Raw genomic sequence first — 20465 nt, 5'->3', positions numbered from 1 at the left:
GCTGGGAGGGGGGACAATGTGAGGAAGACGGGTGGCAGCTGGGAAGAACCAACTCAGTGCACCCGTTCAGGCAGCAAGAACGAGGTCAGCAAGACAGCTGGTGGGGAAATACCAAGTTGGAGGGAAGTAGCACCCGAAGACAGTTTGGGAAATGCTGAAATTTCCCTCAGATTTTAGTTTGCAGTGCTCCTTTGAGACTGTTCACTCCAGTCCCTACTTATGGCATTGTGCCCTGCAGCCCTCCCCGCCCCATGCTGATCTCACTTCTCCTTAACCCACCCTTCCGTGCAGCCCACTGGCTGCTCCTCCAGCCAGGCTGACTGCGTCCCCCAGTGCTTCCCGTCCCTCGCATCCGGCCATTGTACCCTACCGGGAAGGACTGCATCCAGGGACAAAGTGGGAGGCCATGGAGGGCGGCTGGGCCATGGCGCTGGGGCTCTGGGCTACTGCACTGTGCCTGGGGGGCTGCCATCCCTCCGGAGGGGACATGGAGTCACACAGCACCCAGCGCCCAGCTGGTAAGGACATCATGGGGATGGTGATGGGTGGGTGGGGGATATCCTAAAAGGTGTCTCCACCAAGGGACGTGTGCCCTCTCCCACAGAGCTGCGGGACAATTTCCGCCTGCAGCCCGGGGACCTGGTGGTCGTGGCAGGGCAGGCGCTGGAGCTGGACTGCGTGCCCCCCGCCGGGCAGCCCGAGCCCCGCGTCACCTGGAGGAAGGACGGCGTCACCCTGCGCCTGGCTGGGGGCCGTCACCAGCTCACCCAGGGGAAGCTGCGGGTGGCCTCGGCACGCAGGAGCGACGCGGGGGTCTATGTCTGTGTGGCAGCCAACGCAGCAGGCGAGCGGCACAGCCGGGGTGCTCAAGTCACCATCCTGGGTAAGCTGCAGTGGATGAGGGTCCTGGGGCACAAAGACGCACCACGTCACCTCCCCGATGTCTCCTCCCTGCAGAGAAGCCGGTCATCGTGCGGCAGCCAAGTGATGTCACAGCAGTGGCCGGCAGCATGGTGGAGCTGAGCTGTGGCGCGCAGGGCGACCCAGCACCGCGGGTTCAGTGGCACAAGGAGAGCGGGGATCTGCCCTGGGGGAGGTAGGAGGCGGTGAGGTCATCTCTCCTGTGTGGGTGACACGGGGTGATGGGATGTTGGTGTCCACAGGCACGAGGTGGATCAGGAGCACACGCTGCGACTCTACGCGGTGACGGCAGCCGATGGCGGTGCCTACGTCTGCACAGCCCAGAGCCAGCTGGGCAGCGCCGCCGCCACCGCCCGCCTCCGTGTGGAAGGTCAGTGGGGACCACCAGAGACACCACGTGGGGGCATCTGAGGGGGCAGCTGATGGGGGCCATCTCATGGAGCTCAGTTTCACTGAGTTTGCTTTAAAGAGGTTCATCCAAAGCGTTATCCACAGGGAGTCCATCCGAGGGCGTCCATCAACATCAACTATCTAACAGTCATCTCAGGGGATACGTTCAAGAAGAATGCAGCCAAGGGGGTGGGAATCCTTCCAAAAGGGGGTTCTGTATGAGTAGGTCCATCTACAGGATTCCATACAACAGGATCTATCCAAAAGGTTCCATTCAGACAAGGTGCATTCAAGGGGAATCACTTGAGTAGGGGTCAGTTTAAGGAGACTCCACACAAGAGGATTAAAGGGGAACATTTTGGAACCATCCAAGAGGACAAATGGGATTCAACTAAGCTGCTTCCTCCAAGGGGATCCATCTAGGGAGTTCTGTCAGGGGGGATTCATTACAGTGGGATCCAGCCAAGAGATATCCATCCAAGGGTTTCATCTAAGAAAGATGCATCAGTGGGAATCCACCATGGGATGCAGTGGAGGAGGCCGTTCAAGAGCTCTTCATCCGAAGGGTCCATTTAAGTGTAACCACGTGAGGAGGCATCTTGGTCTCCAGTGTTTCTGGGGTGCAGGAGCCACCGTTATCCTCGCTCTTTCCTGCAGGGCAGCTGCCGGCAGGCCGGTGGGAGGCCGCACGGCGGAACCTGCTGGCTGTGCAGCTGCAGCTGGACAACGGCACTGCGCTGCCCACCAACGGCACTGTCTGGCTCCGCTGGAAGGTAGGTGTGCCTCTGCCGAGTGGTGGAATAAGATCCTCTCCTTACGTCCCCATAACCCTTCTTGTTCCATCCAGATGGTGACACCAGGGCCAGCTCCAGAGGGCTATGTGGTGCTGTATCGCTGCCTGCTCCCTGCCAGCACTGCCTGGTCCCAGCAGGACGTGGGCAGGGAGCTCAGCACCGTCATCCCTGCACTCCAGCGGGGCTACCAGTACGAGTTCAAGGTCCGACCCTACGCCGGTGGGACCCAGGGCTTGGACAGCAACAGCTGGCACCTCTGGATCCCTGAGGAAGGTAGGTTGGGTTGGTGGGAAGGGAGATGTGGGCAGCTATGTGAAGGTCTTAGGGGCTCAGTGTTGTTGTCCCAGCAGTGCCAAGCGCAGCACCCCAGCGTGTCACCGTGGGCCAGGCTGCACCAGGGAATGGTACCGTTATTGTGAGCTGGGAGCCACCTCCTCCTGATGCCCACAATGGCATCATTCGAGGCTACCAGGTTTGAGGGGACAAGGGTGTCATCCATGGGAGTTCCATCTAAGGGAGCTTCATCCATGGAAGAATACATTCGTGGTGGGGTTCCATCCAAGAGGGATCCATCCAAGGTGGGAGAACTGTCCAAAGAGGTCAAACCGATGGGACCATCAAAGAGGGGCCCATCCAAGAAAATCCATCCAAGGGGGTTTCTAAGGGCAGTCATCCAAGAGAATCTATCCCAAGGGGATTCTTCAAGGGAATTTCACCTATCGGCACCCATTAGGTCTGGTCCCTGGGCGAGGGCTGGCTACAACCCACCAACCGTACAGTGGACGGAGGAACACGTCGCTTGGAGACCCTCCTGCATGGCTCTGGGGCCAGATACTGCATCCAAGTAGCCGCGTTCAATGGTGCAGGGCTGGGGATGCCCAGCAACGTCACCTGTGGCGTCTTGGGTAGGAAAAGGGGTCTGCTGTGGGATGCAGCAGGGAACAGAGCAGCGGCACAGGGTGACATCGACTATGCCCTTGCAGAGATGATGGCAGGGAGCACTGGAGTGGTGCAGGTGCTCCAGCAGCCTGCAGTCATCGCAGCCACTGGCTCACTGCTGTGGCTGGCCCTGCTTGCCCTCCTCCTCCTCATCTGCCAGCGTCGCGCCAGCCAGGACTCCATGGCACAACACGGGTGAGTGACTGTGGTGGGGATCTGTGGGGTTCTCTGGCACAGGAGGGGTGGGATCCTGATGACAACCCTTGCCCTGCAGGCGGAAGGACGCTGATGTGCCATGGCTCAGCAGCCCCTGGAAACCTGTCTGTGTTCCTCAGAACCTCAGTGGCAGCAGCAGCCTCAGCAGCCGGCTCCTGGGAAGCGACAGCAGGGACCCCCAGCCCTCTCGTAAGCCCTGTGTCGCGACCCCCATCCAGGGCTATGGGACCCCCCTATGCTTTAGAACCTCCACTCCGTGCCTGGAACCCTTCACCACAGGGTGCTATGGGAGTCCTGCCCAATGCTTGGGATGCCCCCAAAGGGCTACGGGATCCCCACTGGGGATCCCAGGGTTCTGTGGGACACTCACAGAGTATCTTGGACTCCTCATCCAGTGCCATTGGATGCCCAAGTACTGCCCTGGGAAGCCCACCCAGGTGCCTGAGACTCTCTTTCAAGGTTCTATGGCCACCCCATCCTCTACCTCCAACCTCCTCATCCCCATGATGCTGTGGGACTCTTACCAAATCTAGTGAGACTCTCAGGTGATGCTGTGGGATCCCCACTCAATGCCTCTTACAGAGCGCCTGGGACACACAGTGGGTACTGGCCCCCATTTGGCACAGATGGTGCCTGGGATGGAGGGGCTCACAGGTTCAGCACCCGTGGGTGCCCAAGCCTGACAGCTTTTCCCCTACAGCCCTGACCTCAGAGCTGCCGAGCCTCAGCCCTGCGACGACCCCCAGCTGCAGCCACCTCTGCAGAGAACACCCCAAAACTAGCACGTCCAGCCTGGCACTGTGGGAGCACATCCGCAAGCGAGGTGGGAACAGGACAGGGAGATGGGGCGGCATGCTGGGAACAGCAGGATGGTGGCTGATGGCTGTGTCCCCATGCAGAGCTGGACCGTACGCACAGCTCCCCAGTGCCGGTGGCTGGGCTCAGGGCCATTCCCGTGCCCTTGTGTGGTGGGGAGTGGGGGACACATTTTGACTCAGTGGACAGATGGCCTCAGCAGAAAGGACAGGATGGTGACACGGCACTAGCAGGAGAGGACCCATGGTGGCTGCCCACCATCAGCTCCCCGAAACCACGGCGCAGTTCGGTGGCATCAATTGGTGCTGGGATGCTGGTGGCACCTACAGGACATCCGCACATCTGGCACCCCATGGGGACCCGGTGAGTCTGTGTGTCTCTAGGGGATGCCCCGGGTGCTATAGGCTGCCCCCTTCCCTGCCCCGGTCAGGTGCTGCAGTGGCAAAAGCCAACTTGTTCTATGTGCCTGCAGGTTCCCAGCTATGGGGTGCTCAAGGGACACTTCTCCAGTCACTGGGAACCCCAAAGACATGTCCATGGTTACTGGGAACCCTGGGGGCATGTCCCCAGAAACCAGGAGCCCCAGGACTGTGTCCCCAGTCACTAGGAACAGCAAGAACACCAGGAACCAGAGGGACAAGTCCTCCGTCACCAGGAGCCCCGTAGATATGTCTCCTGCCACTGTGAGCCGCAAGGAAATGTTACTGGCCACAAGACCTAGCAGAGATGTGTCCCCGGTGACTGGGTGCCCCAGGGACAGATCCCCAGTCATTGGGCACTCCAAGGAGAAGTCTCCAGCCACCAGGAGCCCCAGAGACTTGTCCCCAGCCTCCAGTCACTCCCTGGCCACCACAGTCCAGGAGAACATGTCCCCATTCACTCAGCACCCCAGGGACATGTTCTCAGCCACCAGGTGTCCCAGAGATATGTTCCCAGCAGCCAGGCACCCTGACGACATGTCCATGGTCCCCCAGAACCCCAGGGACATGTCTGTGCTCAGAGACACGCTGATGGCCACCAAAGACGTGTCCCCAGAGTCCGGCCGCCTCTCACCAGCGCTCAGTGATGGGGTCCTCACCCCGCAGAGGGTTGCCGAGGACCTGGAGAGGGTGCAGGAGGCCCACAGCCCCACAAACACCCCCAGGCCGGAGGTGTCCCCAGCACATCCCCAGCGCGTCCCTGTGCCCCGCCCCCTGTCCCCTCCCCACACCTACGGGTACATCTGCGGGCCTCCCGCCTCTGAGATGGGCGAGGGAGAGGAGGAGGAAGAGGAGGAGGAAGAGAAGCCCGAGGTGTGGGGTCATGAGGGCTCGCCGGGGGGGTCTCTGCTGAACGGATGGGGGTCTGTCACGGAGGACACTGTCCCCAGCACCCGCTGCAGCCTGGCCAGTTCCTCTGATGGCTCCTTCCTGCTCGATGCCAGCTTTGCCCGTGTGCTGGCTGTGGCCGTCGACAGCCTCTGCTTCAGCCTCGAGGACGTCGACGGGGGTGGTGAGGGGGCTGCTGCCCCCCTGCACGGCCTGGCATCATCCCCTCTGTGCGGGGAGGTGGCCCTGGGGACAGGGACAGGGAAGGGGATAGGGATGGGCAGCCTCATGGGGATGCCGTGAGTGGGCAGCCAGTGGGGTGGGCTCCCTTCCAGGGACAGAAGGGACAGAAGCGTGGCAGCCCCTGTGTTAAAGCAGTGTTGAGGCCAGAGCCCTCCCAGCTTGGCTACAATCCAGCTTTATTCATCATTTCCCCCAGAAGGGGCTCTCTGCTGGCAAACTCTACGTGCACAGCTGGGGAGCACTGAGGTGGGTGGGAGGCCCTCTGCTCATGTTCCCCTCCAGCTGGCCTTGTCCCCAGGGTCCTCATCTTTCCATCCCCAGCGACTGTCCCAAACATCCTTGTTCCTCCCAGTGTCTTCACCCCTCATCTATCCCATCCTTGTCCCCACCCAGTGCATCCTCAACCCCCTCAAGCTGACCCCCACCCTCTGGCTCTGTGCACACCTATTTACAGACAGAAATGAACGAGCACCCCACGCATACCCGTCCCCGTGTCACCGTCCCCGCGCCGCTTTATCGCTCCTCCTGCGGCGGGCGGGGAGCCAGGGGGTCCGGGCGGGGGCTGCGCCCTGAGCCGTGCCCGCGGGAGCCGGAGGAGCCGCAGGACGAGGCGCTGCCGGCGGTGGAGCAGCCGCGGGCCAGGAAGGAGGGTTTGCTGTAGGGGACAACGTCACCTGCCGGGGAGGGACGGCGCTGGGTTGGCGGCGCTGCCGGCGGTTTGGCGCTGCGGCCGAATCCCAGTTTACCTTGGCGGGGCGGGCGGTGGGCAGCTCTACGCTCAACTCCACTCGTCTCCCGACTGGGAGAGGGGATCTCGCCCGGAGGCGGCAGTGGGGGCGGCGGCAGGTCTGCTGCGGGGACAGAGCGAGGGCTGAGCGCTGCGGGCAGCTCCCGGCCCCCTCTGGGCACGCACCCACCTCCTGTCCACTGCTCCCGAGGGTAGCGGCTGCCTTTGGGCTTTGGATGGCCCTTCGGGGTCTCTGAGCGTGTTTTCCCTGAGGGAGATGATGGCACGTCAGGCACCCTCCACATAGTGAAGGCCCCCCAAGCCCTGTGCCGGCACTGTGGGGCTCACCTGCGCCGTGGGGGCGGTGGGCTCGGGGCGCGGGACCCTTGCATGTGTCTGGGCTGCGGGGGCTCAGCGGGGGGCTGGGTGAGGGTGCAGTGCCACGCGGGGGCCTCCTGAGGAAGAGGGGACACGGAGTGATGTTGAGCTGTCGGAAAGAAGTGGGGGGAGAAGGGGACACGGGGGACGCCCCAGTGCTGTGCTGTGTCAGGGCAGAGCAGAGCGATGGCACAGTGGGGTAGGATGGAATGTCTGGATGACAGCTGTGTGGCTGCACTGAATGGCACAGCCTGGCTGCAGCGGCACAGCTGGATCACAGAGGCACAGCCGGAGTGCAACTGCACAGACGAATGCCAACAGCAAACCTGGAATGCAATTGAACAACTGGATTTCAACAGCACATCTGACCAACAACAGTGCTGCTGAATTTCAGTGACACGACTAAAGTGCAGCAGCACTGCTGGGTCACAATGGCACAGATGGATCACAGCTGCATGGTTGAATTGCTTAGCACAGCAGGACTGCAGCACAGCTGGGCAGTGGCATGGCGGCACGGCTGGACTGCCATGTCCCAGGCAGGCTGTTCTAGCCCAGGCTCATGATAGCATCATGCACGGATGGTGATGATCCCATTGTGCCGGTGGGGCGATGGGGTGAGGGGTGATGTGACATCTCCTACCGGGGTGAACGGGGGCTGTTGAAACGCTGCAGGCTGCGAGTGTCCTCGTGGGGCATAGAGGCTGTTGCAGCCGGGGCCCAGCAGCCCGTGGGGGTGGCAGGTGAGGAGGCAGCGCGCCGGGGGGCATCCTCAGTGGAAGGACAGTGCTCCTCCAGCCCCAATCTGTGGGGAGCACAGGGTGGGCACTGGAGCCAGCACACCGCAGCTCCCCCAGCCATGCACACTCACATGCCATCCTCTTCTTCATCCATCTCCTCTTGCTCCTCCTTCTCCTCCTCCTCCTCAGTGTACTGGCTGAGCTCACTGGCCGAGGGTGGTGGGGGCAGCAGCTCGGTCCAGCTCAGCACCGGCGTCTGCACCGCTTTCCCCAAATTTTTCCCTTTGGGATGAGGGACGTGGGGCTGCAGGCACAGGGATGTGTGCCAGTGTCCCCCCACCGCTGTGATCCTACCGTGCTGCCCGGGAGCTGAGTGGCCATACAGGGTCTCAGGGCCATGCTGTGAGCAGGGCCGGTGGAAGGTGCGCAGCTCGTCGCCCCCTGCCTCGATGCTGCTGTAGATGGGCCCCTCGGCATTCCCGGGCCCGAAGGGCTCCGTCTGGGCGATGTAGCGGGAGATGCCGGCCTCTGCAGAGCACGGCCACCCCATTAGGGTTGGTCCCACCCCCAGCACACCGCCAGCTCCTTGCAGCCCCTCACCGTTGTAGTATCTCTCGGTGGCATCCAGGCCACCACCACGCCACGCATCCGCCAGCCACGGATGAGCATTCCTGCAGGGATACGGATGGTGATGGGGGACCCCTGGCTGGGCTGCGGGTCTGGGGGAATGTGGTCTTACCTGGGGCTGCTGTGTGCTGGTGCTGGGGTGTGTGGGAAGGTGAGTGTGGACAGAGCTGGGGGTGGCAGTGAGGATGCGGTGGGCCCGTGACGCGGCCCTACAGCACCCATGGATGCACCCGTGGGCGCAAAGGCAAAGGAGGCTGCAACAAGAAACCCTGTGTGAGTGTGGGGCGGGCAGCAGATGGGGGTCCCAGGCTGCGATCCACACCTGTGAAGTGGCTCAGCTCTTTCCTGCGGCGGCGGCGGCTGTAGAGCCATGCTGCAAACCCAGCGAGGATGAGCCAGAGGGCACCGCTGACGCCAGCGATGAAGGCTGGCCGCCTCGCCACCGCGGCCATGCGCTCCGCCATGCTGCCCCATCCCACCGGCCCCACGTCCTGCTCCACTGGGGGTGCTGCAAGCACACCGATGCCAGCGGTGCCAAGCAGCCATCCCTGGCTACCAGCCCCACAGAGATCCCCGCTCGTGGGTGCTGCAGCACCATGGGGCACTCACCGATGCGGATGGAGATGGGCGCACTGCGAGCACCCACACCTGCCCCTGTGGCCGCAGCCACCTCAGCGCGGTAGGGGACGCCGGGCACCAGCCCCCGCAGCACTGTGGCCAGCACTGTCCCCTCCACGCTCTGATTGATGTGGAAGCGGCTCTCGTTGCCCAAGCACCAGATCTGGGGCAGAGGCGCAGTGTTAGGACGGGGGCTGGGGACGTGCGGTGTGCTGGAAATGCGAGATGCAATGGAGATATGGGATACGATGGGAGTGCAGAATGCAACGGGGATACAGGGTGTAATAGGGCTGTAGGCTGAGATCAATACATGGGGGGTAATGGGGATGTGGAACGAGATGGAGATTGGGATGCAGAGGAGTCATAGGATGCAGTAAAGTTGTGGGATGCAGGATGTGATAAGGATATGGAATATGTTGAAGATAAGGTATGGGATGGAGATGTGAGATGTTGTAGGAATAATGGATATGACACATATGTGGGATGTGATGAGGATTTGATGGGGATGTGGCATGTGATGGGAATATGGGATGTGGGAGGATGCGGGACCTGCAGGCCCCACTTACTCGGTAATCGAGGATGACCCCATTCTGCTCAGCTGGCGGTGGAGGCTGCCAGGAGATGCGGACGCTGGTGCCATTTCCAGCCACGCTGACAGCCCTTGGTGGAGCACTGGGGGCTGCGGGGCGTGGAACATCACGGCCACAGTGCATCCCATGGCGGGGACACCCTGCACCCCCAGCCCCACACTCACCTGCCTCGGGCATACGCAGGGCGCGCACGGCACTGTCGGGGCCGTGGAGGTGCAGGTAGAAGGGCCGCACCTTCACCTCGTAGTCCTGGCCATGGCGCAGCCCCGTGAGCAGAGCCCCCCGTTCGCCCGGTGCCCGCACATCCCACGCCTCCCAGCGCCCACCGCGCCGCCGGTACAGCACCTGGTATCCCTGCACAGAGGGAGATGGGGGCTCCACCTGAGGACACGGGAGATGAGGGTGGTGATGGAGGTGCAGCACCGTGTCCCCTCCCACCCGCCGTGTCCCCACGCTCACGGTCCAGGCGAGGCGCACGGCACCCGGCGGCAGCACCACGGGCTCCTGCAGGTGCACGGCCACACGCAGCTCTGGGGACACCTGTGGCGTGGGGCTGGTGTCCGCTGAAAAGGGGCAGAGCTGGGTGTGTGGGCATGCGGGCGCACCCAGGATGCCGTGTCTGTTTGCACCTCTGCTGGGTCTCACCTTGGGTGCGGATGGGCTCTGAGATGCCACTGGGGTTACTGAGCCCATGGGCGTTGAGTGCCCGCACCAGGAAGAGGTACGTGGTGTCAGGGGTGAGGCCTTGCACTGTGTGTGTCTCACCCTCCACATTGGCTGCCACTGTTTGCCACGGGCCACCCACAGCCTCACTGCGAGGGCATAGAGGTGACCCATGGCAAGGTGGCACTACGTCACCATGTCACTCTGAACCTGGAGAGGAGGTCGGGGTACCTGAAAGCTTCCACAATGTAGGTGACTGTAGTGCCACCGCTTTGCTCATTCCCTTTCCAGGTCAGGGTGACACTGCTTTTGGTGACATTGGTGACCAGCGGGGTGGAGGGTGGCCCTGGAAGGATGCCAGGCTCTGGGGGTGGTGTGGAGAGGAGAGATCCATCACCTGCAGACGGAGGCACTGAGATCCACGGAAGCTGCGTCTCCAGTTCCACAGCATCTCTGGTCCCATTGCATCCCCATGACCCACCTTGCACCTGCAGGGACCCGCTCCAGCGCATCTCACCCATCGAACTGGTGGCCACGCACTCATACTGGCCTGAGTCTGTCACCTGCAAGGAGAACAGCTCCTGTCCCATCTCCCTGAGCACCTATCGCCCTGAGTGCCCGTCACCTTTGGTGCAGATCATCTTGGATACTCAGCACCTGGGGCACCCATCACCTTGGGTGCCCATCGCTCTGAGCACCCACCACCCTTTTGACCCACCACCTCTTGCTCAGTGCATCTCAGTGCCACCCCAGCTCCACAGTGTCTCCCTGTTCCCCTGTGCTGGTGCAGCTCACCCGCATGTTGCTGATCTGCAGGGTGCCATTCTCCAGCAGGCTGGCGCGGCTCTCAGAGCCCGGCACGGTGCGCCCATCCTTCAGCCACCCCACATGGGGTGGGGGCTCACCCTCTGCCCAGCAGGGCAGCTGCACCGTGGCCCCCACCGGCAGCACCGTCAGGTTGGCGGGGCCCCAGCGGATCACTGGCGGTCGGGGCTCAGCAAGCGCTGCCATGGAGATAAAGTTGAGTGAGCCCCTTTGTTTCGGTGCCCGGAGCATCGCCACCCATCAGCACACCTACCTGCCTCCACCTCCAGCAGCGCCTTGGCCAGGACGCTGCCAGCCACGCTGATGGCTTGGCACAGGTAATAGCCGGCGTCGGTGGGCTGCACGGCGGCGATGGTCATGGCACCGCTGGATGCTACCGAAATGCGGCTGGCAGGTGGTGGGGACTGCCCAGGAAACAGCAGTGTCTGGGCAGAGGGGGAGGCAGAAGGCTTTGGTGCACGGTGGGGTGCTGTGGGGGTGGGGGTGGGGAGGGGACGGACCTGGCTGCCTTCCTTCTGCCAAAACACGGCCGGCGGAGGATTTCCTGTGGTCTCACACTGGAAGGTCACACTCTGGCCAGGGGGCACAGTCTGGTTGCGGGGCCGGGTGATGAGCTGCGGGGGCACTGACATAAAGGGAGAGAGCGAATCACAGAATCACAGAATATCCCCAGCTGAAGAGACCCCCGAGGCTCTTTGAGTCCAAATGTAGCATCACCCAAAAACCAAGCCCTATGTCTGAGAGCAGTGTCTCAATACTCCCTGAGCTCCAGCAGCTCAGAGCTGTGCCCACTGCTGTTCCATGCCCTAACCCTGACCCTGACGTGATCTTAACCCTTGCACACACATTTGGGGTCCCCTCTTACCGCGCACAATGAGGGTGCCCGAGGCCTCCGACCTGCCCACGCTGTTCTCGGCCATGCAGGTGTAGGTTCCCTCATCCTCTGCCCGCACCCGACTGATCCTCAGTGTGTTGTCAGCCAGCAGCTCCCACCTGGGGAGAGACCCCAGAGCCCACGGTGCCGACAGGGCACCAGGTGCCACGAGAGTGCCACGGGGATGTGGGATACGGTGGGGATATGATGGGAATGCAGGATGCAGCTAGGATGGAAGGCGTGGTGGCAGTAGGGATGGAGATGGGGATGGAGACGCATGATGTCTCAGTGAGTGTGAAGGATGCAACAAGGATGTGGGGTGTGTTATAGATGTGGGATGGGAAGAGTATGTGAAACATGAGGGGGATGTGGGACATCAGAGAGGTACAGAATATGATAGAGATTTGGATCAGGATTTGGGATGTAATGAAGGTGCAGGATGCAAAAGGTGATGTGGAATGCGATAGGAATGCAGGATGTCACATGGATGTGAGACACCATGGTGTAGGATGCCACATGAATGTTGGATGTGAAGGTTTGGGTGCAATGGGGACATGGATGGGTTACATGGACACCCATCCCATAGCAGACGCCCCAGATTGCAACATGCTGCCCCCCACCAACTCCTCACCCCGCTCACCTTCCCGCCGGCAGCTCACCATCCTCTCTGCGCCAGCGGGCGGTGGGCGGGGGGTCCCCCAGTGCTTCACAAGGGAACTCGGCCGCCTGGTCCTCCAGCACCGCCTGGTTCTGTGGCCGTCTGCCGAACGCGGGGCGCTCTGAGGGGCAGCAGCTGTGAGCCCCCCCTGCCGGCACCAACCCCCCCTGCTGCCTCTCCGTCCCTACGCACCGAAGACCACCAGCTCGGCCGGCTCGCTGTCCCGCTCCCCCACCATGTTGGTGGCCACACAGACGTAGATGCCGGCGTCGCTTTTGCGCGTGGTGGCCATCATCAGCTTCCCACCGCGGATCTGCCAGGGAGCCGCACTCAGCGGAGGCCCAAACACCGACCTGGTTGCTGGGGACTCCTGGCCCTCACCGTGATGCGCTCATCCTTGTCGCTGAGCCGGGTGCCGTCCTTCTTCCAGGTGACGGTGGGCTCGGGGTGCCCGCGGGGCGGGATGCACTCCAGCACAGCCGGCTCACCTGCTGCCACCACCACATCCCCAGGGGACTGCCGGAAGTCATCCCGCAGCACTGCAGGGACAGAGGCTGCAATGTTGTTGCCTCGGTTTCCCCATCCCTACACTCTTTTTGCTGCAGGAGCCCCTTCTGGGGGCAAAAAGTCCCTGCTCCAAGTGTTCGAATCGAGCCCCGAGGTGACATTTTCCAGCACACAGTGGAGTGACAACCCTTCCCCTAAGATGCTGTCTGAGAAGGGGCGAGGCCAGAAGGGTGTAGGTCTGGAGATGTGTGGGACCACAGAGACCATGGGGATAGGGATGGGGACAGGGACACAGATGGGGGTGGAGATGGGGATCGTGCAATTGGGCTCACCAGCCACCTCCAGTGAGGCATTCCTGCTGGTGGCTTCACCCAGGTAGTTCCTGGCCACGCACACATAGATGCCCTCGTCAGGCTTGCTGCGGCGGCCGTGCACAATGCGGAGGAAGAAGAGGGAGCCGCTGGGCAGCAGCATGCGGTGGGAGCGGGGGTCCTCGTGGTCCGTCTCCACGCGCTCTCCGTCTTTGTACCACTCCACGGTGGGTGACGGGCGGCCCTCCGCCCTACAGCTCAGAGTGGCCGGCTCACCCCTGGACACCAGCAGGTCCGAGGGGTGCTCCACGATGCGGGGTGCGGAGTCCTCCAGCCGCGGGTGGGAGCCTGGGGAAGGGTGCGGCATAGCCCAGATGTGCGGGTGGAAAGGCGTGAGATGGAAAGAGGCTGGGGCTCAGGATGCGGAGAGAGGTGTTGGTGTCTCCCCGTGTCACCCTGGTGTGTCCCCTCCCTGGTCCTCTTGCCGGGTACTGGTGGAGTGGGAGCAAGGCCAGGAGGGTGCAGGGCAGGAAATGAGTGGAACCTCAGAGACATGGGACTGGGAAAAAGAAAAAAGAGGAAGGAAAAGGAAAGGGAAAGGAAAGGGAAAAAAGGGAAAAAAGGAAAAAAAGGGAAAAAAGGAAAAAAAGGGGAAAAAAAGGAAAAAAAGGAAAACCCGTCCCTCTCCAATGAGTATACAGATCTTCTCAATGGATCCAGGGAAATCCCTACCGTTAGGGCAGAAGAATTAATTAACGTTCATTGTGACTACATTGGATTTATGCCGTGCCAGAGCTCAGAGCACAGCTTTGAGCACACGGAGCCCCCAGAGCGGCGCTGGAGCCACAAATCGCGCGCGTGGCCCCAGTGCCACCACCCTGCGTCCCGCCGCGGCCCCGGCGCCGCCTGGCCGTGGGGCAGCGCCGGAGCTGCAGTTCGGATTTCGGCCGCGCGGTGTCACTGCTGTCTCGCAGTGCCGGGCACACGCAGGTGCCAGCCTGAGCCGGGCTGGGGGCGGTCGTGGCGATCGGTGGCACCAGCAGAGGGACTCGGGGGGGGAAGGAGGGGCACCCCTGCGGGGCGGGGGGAGACGTTGCCATAGGAACAGGATGCGTTGCAGTGGGGATCGGATGCTGCAGAGTTCCGGGGGTCGGGGGGGAACAGCGGGGTGGGGCCGCAGCTGGGCGCGGGGCTAATTGGCACGGGGGGGGACCGCGCCGTGCCCCCCTGAACCCAGCCGGCTGCGGTGGGACGGGGCGACCCGCGGGGCTCCCAACACGGATCGGCCGCCTTGGACCCAAACGAAGCAAAAAGTTCGGGCTCAAAGAAAAAGGAAAAACTCAAACAGTGCTCTAAATACAGGAGAACGACCCCGCAGCTCCAGAACCCTCTGTGCCCCGGGTCTGTCCCGGCTGTAGGACACGGGAGCGAACTGTGGGGACGGAGGGACATGAGGTCGGTCTGGGGAATCGGCACAAATTAGGGGACACGGGGTCGGTTTAGAGATACGGAGCCGGTCTGGGGACGCGAGAGCAGTTCCTGTTTGGGGCACGGGAACGATATGGGGACATGGGTCGCTCTCGGCTGGGAGCACGGAGCCAGCTCGGCAACATACAGTGTGTTTGGGGATGAGGAGCCCCTCCCAGTTTGGGGACAGGGGACAAGCTTGAAAAAAATGGAGCTGGTTTGGCGACACGGGACAGATCCCGGCATGGGGACACACGGTGGGTGTGGGAACAAGGGGAAGGTCCCTGGTCAGCCCCAGCTGGGGTTCGGGGCTGCGCGCTGTGTCCCGCGTCTGAGCGGGATCGGGACAGCGGGACAGAGGGAAAACGGGACAGTGGGACAGCGGGACAAGGGGACAGGGGGACAGCGCGACAGGGGGACAGGGGGACAGCGGGGGGAGTGGGGGCCGGGCCGGGGCCGGACGCGTACCGTTGCCGGCGGTGAGGTTGCGGAGGTCGAGCGCGGTTTCGCTGCCGTTGATGCCGAGCACCAGCTCGGAGGAGTTGGACATCTCGGCCGCCAGCGAGTCCGCGAACAGGTTCATCTGCAGCAGCGTCTTCAGAAGGTACCGCAGCATGCTGGCCCGGCTCGGTCCGACCGGGCTCGGCACGGCACGGCCGGACCCGGTACGACGCGACTCAGCCGGACCCAGCACGGCTTGGCTCTGCTCGGCCCGGCACGGCTCGGCCCGGCTCTGCCGGACCCAGCACGGCACGGCCCGGCACGGCTCGGCACAGCGCGGCCGGACCCAGCCCAGCCCAGCCCAGCTCGGCACGGCCCAGCCCGCAGCACCGCCCCCAGACCCGGCGGGGAGGGGGGCGCGGCCAGAGCGGTGCGGAGCGGGGGGAGAGGAGAGGGAGAGTGTCCGGGGGGGGAGGGGGAGGTCACCGTTAGAGTGGGGGCAAAGGGACTCTCCTATTTGGGGGTAGCCTGGGGGTGGGGGCTGAGGAGATGAGGGGCAAAGGGATGGGGTGGGGGAGTCCCAAATGGGGAGGAATCTAAGAGGGGGGGCGGCTGCTGAGATGTCGACATGTCGAAATGTCCCGAGTGAGCTCCACCAGTCGGGCTCCACTTTGGCTTCAGAAGGAGGAAGGGTAGGAAGAGGCAGCTGGGGATCCCCAGCTCATCCCAAAATCTGTGTTGGGTCCCGGTTCCAGCAGCGCCCCCGGGGCAGCCGGCACCCCACGGCTCTGCAGTCGCAGCGTATCTCCCGAATTCATAATTGGCAATTAGCCGCTTTATAAATGTGCCAGGCTAACGTGTGAAGCAATGTCTTTTCGAAGCTGGCTCCTGCTGGTGCTAATTGGAGCCCGACTGCGGCCCCTCAGCGCACCCCCCGGGAGTGGAAAGGGGCTCCTTACGGTGCCGCTAATGACCAGGCTGCGAAAGCACAAAGCTGTGGCTGGCATCGGAGGGGACGCTCAGAGGAGAGAAGAGGTGGGAACGGGTAATGGGGAGAAAACAGGGAAGCGTGTGTGCACATCTGGAGGTGCCCATGCTCCCCTCTCCCAGAAGAGCCACTTTCTGGTGCGCACATCTGGATGAACGTCTGCAAAGGAGAGGTACAGATGTGCACCAGCACAGGTTCTTATCTGGAGGCATCCTTGGGTTGATGCCCAACCCTGTGTGGGTAAACTGGGTCTCTGGGATGCTCACATCCAGCTGTGCACTCAAATAGCTGGAGGGCTCAGCTGCTGTGCAGGATAGCAGCTGGGAAGGTCCCGGTGTGGCAGCTGATCAAACATCTGTAGGTGTGGGTGTGCCACAGCGTGGGCACATCTGGACAGATGGATGCTTTGCATCTGAGCGTATCTGGAGGCACAGCAATGCTTTGTGTGCTTTCTACTATGAATGTAAGTGGAATTTGAGTTCACATCTGGCCGCACATCTGGAGGTCTTCTGTCAGCAAGTACACACACATTCGGAACTGGCCTGGATGCACATCTGGAAGAGTGCAGCACACCTGGGTGGGTGCACACATCTGGCACCATGCTGGCATTGCAGATGGGTGCACATCTCTGCATATCTGGGATTCTCTGGGGCACAACTCCGCAGCCAGAAAAATCCTTAGAGCCCAGTGATGCACAACTCCTGCCTGGGTGTCCTCAGGGCCATGCATTATTCACGCTCCCTCTTGTTCGTGGGCAAAGAAGAGAAAGCAAATAAATATTGATTTAAGAATAGCACAAATCTTTCCCATTTCTCCTGATGGGACTCAGCAGCTGGGGGAGTCCTGTTAGGAAAAAGCAGAAGTAAGTGACCTGCAGAATAACAGGTTTATCCTACTATTATCTGAACGCTTCTCTGGAATGGTAATTGAAAGTGATGCCAGAATATTGAATGCCGCAGCACTGGGGAATCTGTGAGCCTTTAGAAGCTGAGCAGGGAGCAGGGGCACGGCCTGGGCCTGGGAGCAGAGCAGAAAACCCTCCCTGTTAACCTGGGAGTCATCCTGGCCCGAGGTGGTGTGATGGGCTCCAAGGGGGGGGCACACGCAGACCCCACTCCTGTACCCTCCTCGTGGGGTCGGGGAAAGCAGACAAAGGAACCCCTGGTCCCTAATCCCCCTATTTGTCCCCACAATCAGCTGGGCAAACAGCAAGTGGGGGGCTGCTAGCAGATTGATTCTGCCGCCAGGGCACCTAATTGCCCTTTAATTCGGCGATTAGCGGCTGTTTGCTCAGGACTTGTGTGCCTGGGCGCTCCCCCATAAAGCAGTTATGGAGACTTCATCTCCGTATCCCTGTTTGCCAGAGTTGCCCTTTCCCTGCACATCAGGACCTTCTGCGTACTGCGGATGGCGTCGGGACGGAGAAACTGAGGCACGGAGCTGCACGGTGGCCCAGCCGGTAATGACAAGGCATTTGTATGGGCAAATGAGCGGCCCCGTGCCTGTGCGGGGATGTAAATCCCATCCAGCCCTGCTATTAGCATACCGCATACCCCCCGGGAGCCCCCCGCTGCCGCCTGGAAATGCGCTGTGTTGAATATTTATACAGAGCCGTGTGACACAGCGTAGGGCGGGGGGGGGGGGAAAGGAGGGGGGCAGCGGGGTGAAGCCTGCAGTGGGGCTGGGGGCTGGACGGGACCCCAGAGCACCTCGTGAGAGGGGCAAAGTGAGGCGTCCTAGAGGATAACGGTGGGGTGCTGTAGGAAACAGACAGGAAGCTTTAGGGGAGCGGGGTGGTATGGGATGTTTTAAGGGAGCGTAAGGGAATGACGTGGGCTGCTTTGTGAGATAATATACACAAGGATTAACGTGGGATGCTTTAGGGGAGTGTGCCGGGATGCTTAGGGGATAAGACTGGAAAGTTGTGGAGATGATGTGATGCTTTAGGGAAGCATAGTGGGGTGTTTAAGGGATCACACGGGGTGCATTAGGGATACTTCAGGGGATAACACTGACGTACTGCAGAGTTGATGTGGGGAGTGCACTGGGGTGTTTTAGATGGTGACACTGAGGTGTTTCAGGAGATGGTGCCAGGATGCTTTAGGGTATGATGTCAGAATGTTTTTGCAGAGCAAACCGGTCTGCTTTTGGTGGTGATGCTGGGATGCTTTAGGAGTGACGGGGCGATGTTTCAGAGTGTGCTGCCAGGAAGCTCTATAAGCAACTGGACTACCTTTGCTGAGCACACTGGGACGTTTGAGGGGGATGCACTGGGATTCTTTAGGGGAAGGCACTGAGGTGGGAATTATGCTGGGTGCACTGAGGGATGATACTGGGATGCTTCAGGAGAAAAGACAGGGATGTTTTAGAGGAGGATGGTCAGGCGCTGTAAGGAATGGTAGCAGGATGCTTGCAGTGGGCATGCTGGGATGCTTTGTGGGATGGCACTGGGATGCTCAGTGGGAAGATGCCAGCATGCCTTAGAGGAACGGCGTCAGGCTGCCCTCTGTGTGCCTGGCAGGTGCAGGAGGCGGTGGGCGTCCCAGCCCGCCTCATTACCGCTGCCTTTGGGAAGCGGGAGCCCATGTGTTCTCGAGATGAGCAGTTGGGGTATATTAACATCCCATTTCCAGCTCTTTAATACAGAGTTAGCCCAGCTCATTTATCAGCCCGGCCTCCCTTCAGGCCGGGGGCTGCAGGCAGGGCTCAGCAGCTGGGGCACGGCGAGCAGCGGGGCCACGCGTCCCCGAAGCCGGGTAACAGGTAGTGGCTCATGTGCGAAGCGCTGCTTTGGGGCTGGCGCATCATTGGGAAGGGCGCTATCAAAGCTGTGCTTAATTGGGTGGAAGGGTTGTTTGCATGACCACTAATGGGGGATCAGAGGGCCGGGGACCGATCGCTGACGGCCATACAAAGGCAACCAATTACTTGCTTGTCTGCATTATGTATTAACCCATCTGGGGCTGGGATATTGGCTTTGAAAGAGAGACAAAGGCGGAGGCGTGGCAGCCCGCCCGCTCCCCATCCGCCCGCCCGGGCCCTTTGTGCAGGGGGCAGCTGGGTGCTCCCCGCCACCGCCCCCGGGGACGCAGCCCCGAAGGACGCCCCGACGGCCGGGCGCCGCCTGGCTCTGCGACCTCCTGAATATTGCATCGGCACCGCAGGCATCCCACGCCTTTCATCTCCTTTCATCAGCCTCTGCTCTTTGCCGCACGCCGAGGAAGCCCGCGCCAGCTTCCGCTTTAATTGGCATCGGCCTCTGTCGCTGTTCATAAGTGTATACTTCTTTTCATTTACGACGGGAGGTTAATTATGATCGGGTCACTACATTGCAGCAAGCACAAGTCAGGGGATATCTGACGGCTCGCTTGGCTTCTGGCTCATTTTTCATCGTGGCGATTGGGTTTGAAGGCAGGCAGAGCAGGGCTGCCCCGACCCGCACGTCCCCAGGGCTGCGCGCAGCGCTTGAGGATGGGCACCACTCGTGGCAGCTGTGACCATCTGCACCAGCACGCAGACAGAGGCACCCCCGGGAGCCCCACACGAGACTCTTCCCCCTGCTCGACAGACCAACGGCCCGTTTTGCTGTCATTGGTGTCATTTGGTCTCTGCTGACAGCAGTGCCACACGGTGAGGACGCCTTCGCAGTGGCATTTCAAACCCTGCATCCATACTTAATTAAATGAATCGCAATTAATCCCCACCATCGCGTGCCAGCGGCAGTGGTGGCCGACTCGGTGTGACACAAATGGCAGCGCCAGGCCCAGTTCACATCTCACTGCCGCTCAGCAGAGGGTGGCACAGGGCTGAGTTTTTTGGTATTTTCCTGCTTCTCCTTATTTAACAGAGCTTCCAATGCAAAGGGAATGATGAGAAGATGGAGGCCTCTGAGTAAGCAGTCTTTGATTCACTGGGGAGAGGGAACCGATGCCAATTAACACACTCTGAGACATTCTTTGGGGATGCAGTGTCTCACTTACACATGCCTTTAACATGGAGGATGCCCCAGTTTCACCTGTACCAGCATATCTGGGAGGAAAGCAGAGATCTGAGGGTGGGCACAACTTGCTGCAGGAATGTCTTTTGACAGGGAGAGGAGGGGGCGAGCCTGGGGTCGGGTCTCATTTGCAAATGGTCAAATAACTCTAATGGGGATGCGGGGTTGCATTGCAATCAGCTGCTCTGGAGGAATAATGAATTTTTCAATATGTAATTAACCGTTAACCTCATTTGCATCCCTTCCCTCCGCCCGATCCCCTGCATTGTGGAGTGGTGCTCTAATTGCGTTCTGATGAGCTCTGCGGCTCTGCAGGGAGAAGGGACAGTGCTGGGGACACCTTTGGCCTTGGGGACACCCAGCATTGAGGATGTGCAGCTGAGCCTCTTGGGGCATCCAGCCCTGGGTACATTTTGGGAACAAACCTGCAG

General features: G+C 61.2%; 2 protein-coding genes across 3 annotated transcripts; one reads left to right on the top strand and one right to left on the bottom strand.

Moving 5' to 3' along the window:
* The first annotated feature begins 71 nt into the window (after window positions 1–71).
* ROBO4 (roundabout guidance receptor 4) lies at window positions 72–6106 on the top strand. 2 transcript variants are annotated; one of them, XM_052697170.1, is made up of 13 exons: window positions 72–518; window positions 605–883; window positions 958–1096; window positions 1164–1291; window positions 1969–2084; window positions 2159–2378; window positions 2456–2577; window positions 2839–3010; window positions 3089–3239; window positions 3319–3449; window positions 3961–4083; window positions 4160–4439; window positions 4549–6106. In XM_052697170.1, the coding sequence occupies exons 1-13, from the start codon at window positions 407–409 to the stop codon at window positions 5684–5686; spliced, it is 3111 nt and encodes a 1036-aa protein (XP_052553130.1). In that variant the 5' UTR covers window positions 72–406; the 3' UTR covers window positions 5687–6106. The 2 variants fall into 2 exon arrangements, with proteins under 2 accessions (XP_052553130.1, XP_052553129.1); XM_052697169.1 differs by having other exon boundaries at window positions 2453–2577.
* Window positions 6107–6139: 33 nt separating this feature from the next.
* ROBO3 (roundabout guidance receptor 3) lies at window positions 6140–15379 on the bottom strand. The gene is made up of 24 exons (XM_052697183.1): window positions 15077–15379; window positions 13163–13489; window positions 12705–12862; window positions 12516–12636; window positions 12306–12444; window positions 11657–11784; window positions 11292–11416; window positions 11045–11216; window positions 10762–10970; window positions 10448–10529; window positions 10198–10363; window positions 9949–10115; window positions 9468–9866; window positions 9280–9392; window positions 8705–8876; window positions 8418–8603; window positions 8208–8349; window positions 8069–8139; window positions 7823–7996; window positions 7600–7750; window positions 7372–7533; window positions 6702–6808; window positions 6373–6621; window positions 6140–6300 (listed from the first exon to the last, which is right to left on the bottom strand). Exons 1-24 carry the CDS (start codon window positions 15222–15224, stop codon window positions 6140–6142), a joined length of 4029 nt encoding a protein of 1342 aa, XP_052553143.1. The 5' UTR covers window positions 15225–15379.
* Window positions 15380–20465: the final 5086 nt, after the last annotated feature.

Source organism: Tympanuchus pallidicinctus, unplaced genomic scaffold (assembly GCF_026119805.1).
Source record: "Tympanuchus pallidicinctus isolate F22 unplaced genomic scaffold, pur_lepc_1.0 scaffold30, whole genome shotgun sequence".
Taxonomy (NCBI): Eukaryota; Metazoa; Chordata; class Aves; order Galliformes; family Phasianidae; genus Tympanuchus; species Tympanuchus pallidicinctus.
Note: the sequence above shows the minus strand (reverse complement) of the source record. Positions and strands in the feature narration are given on the sequence as shown.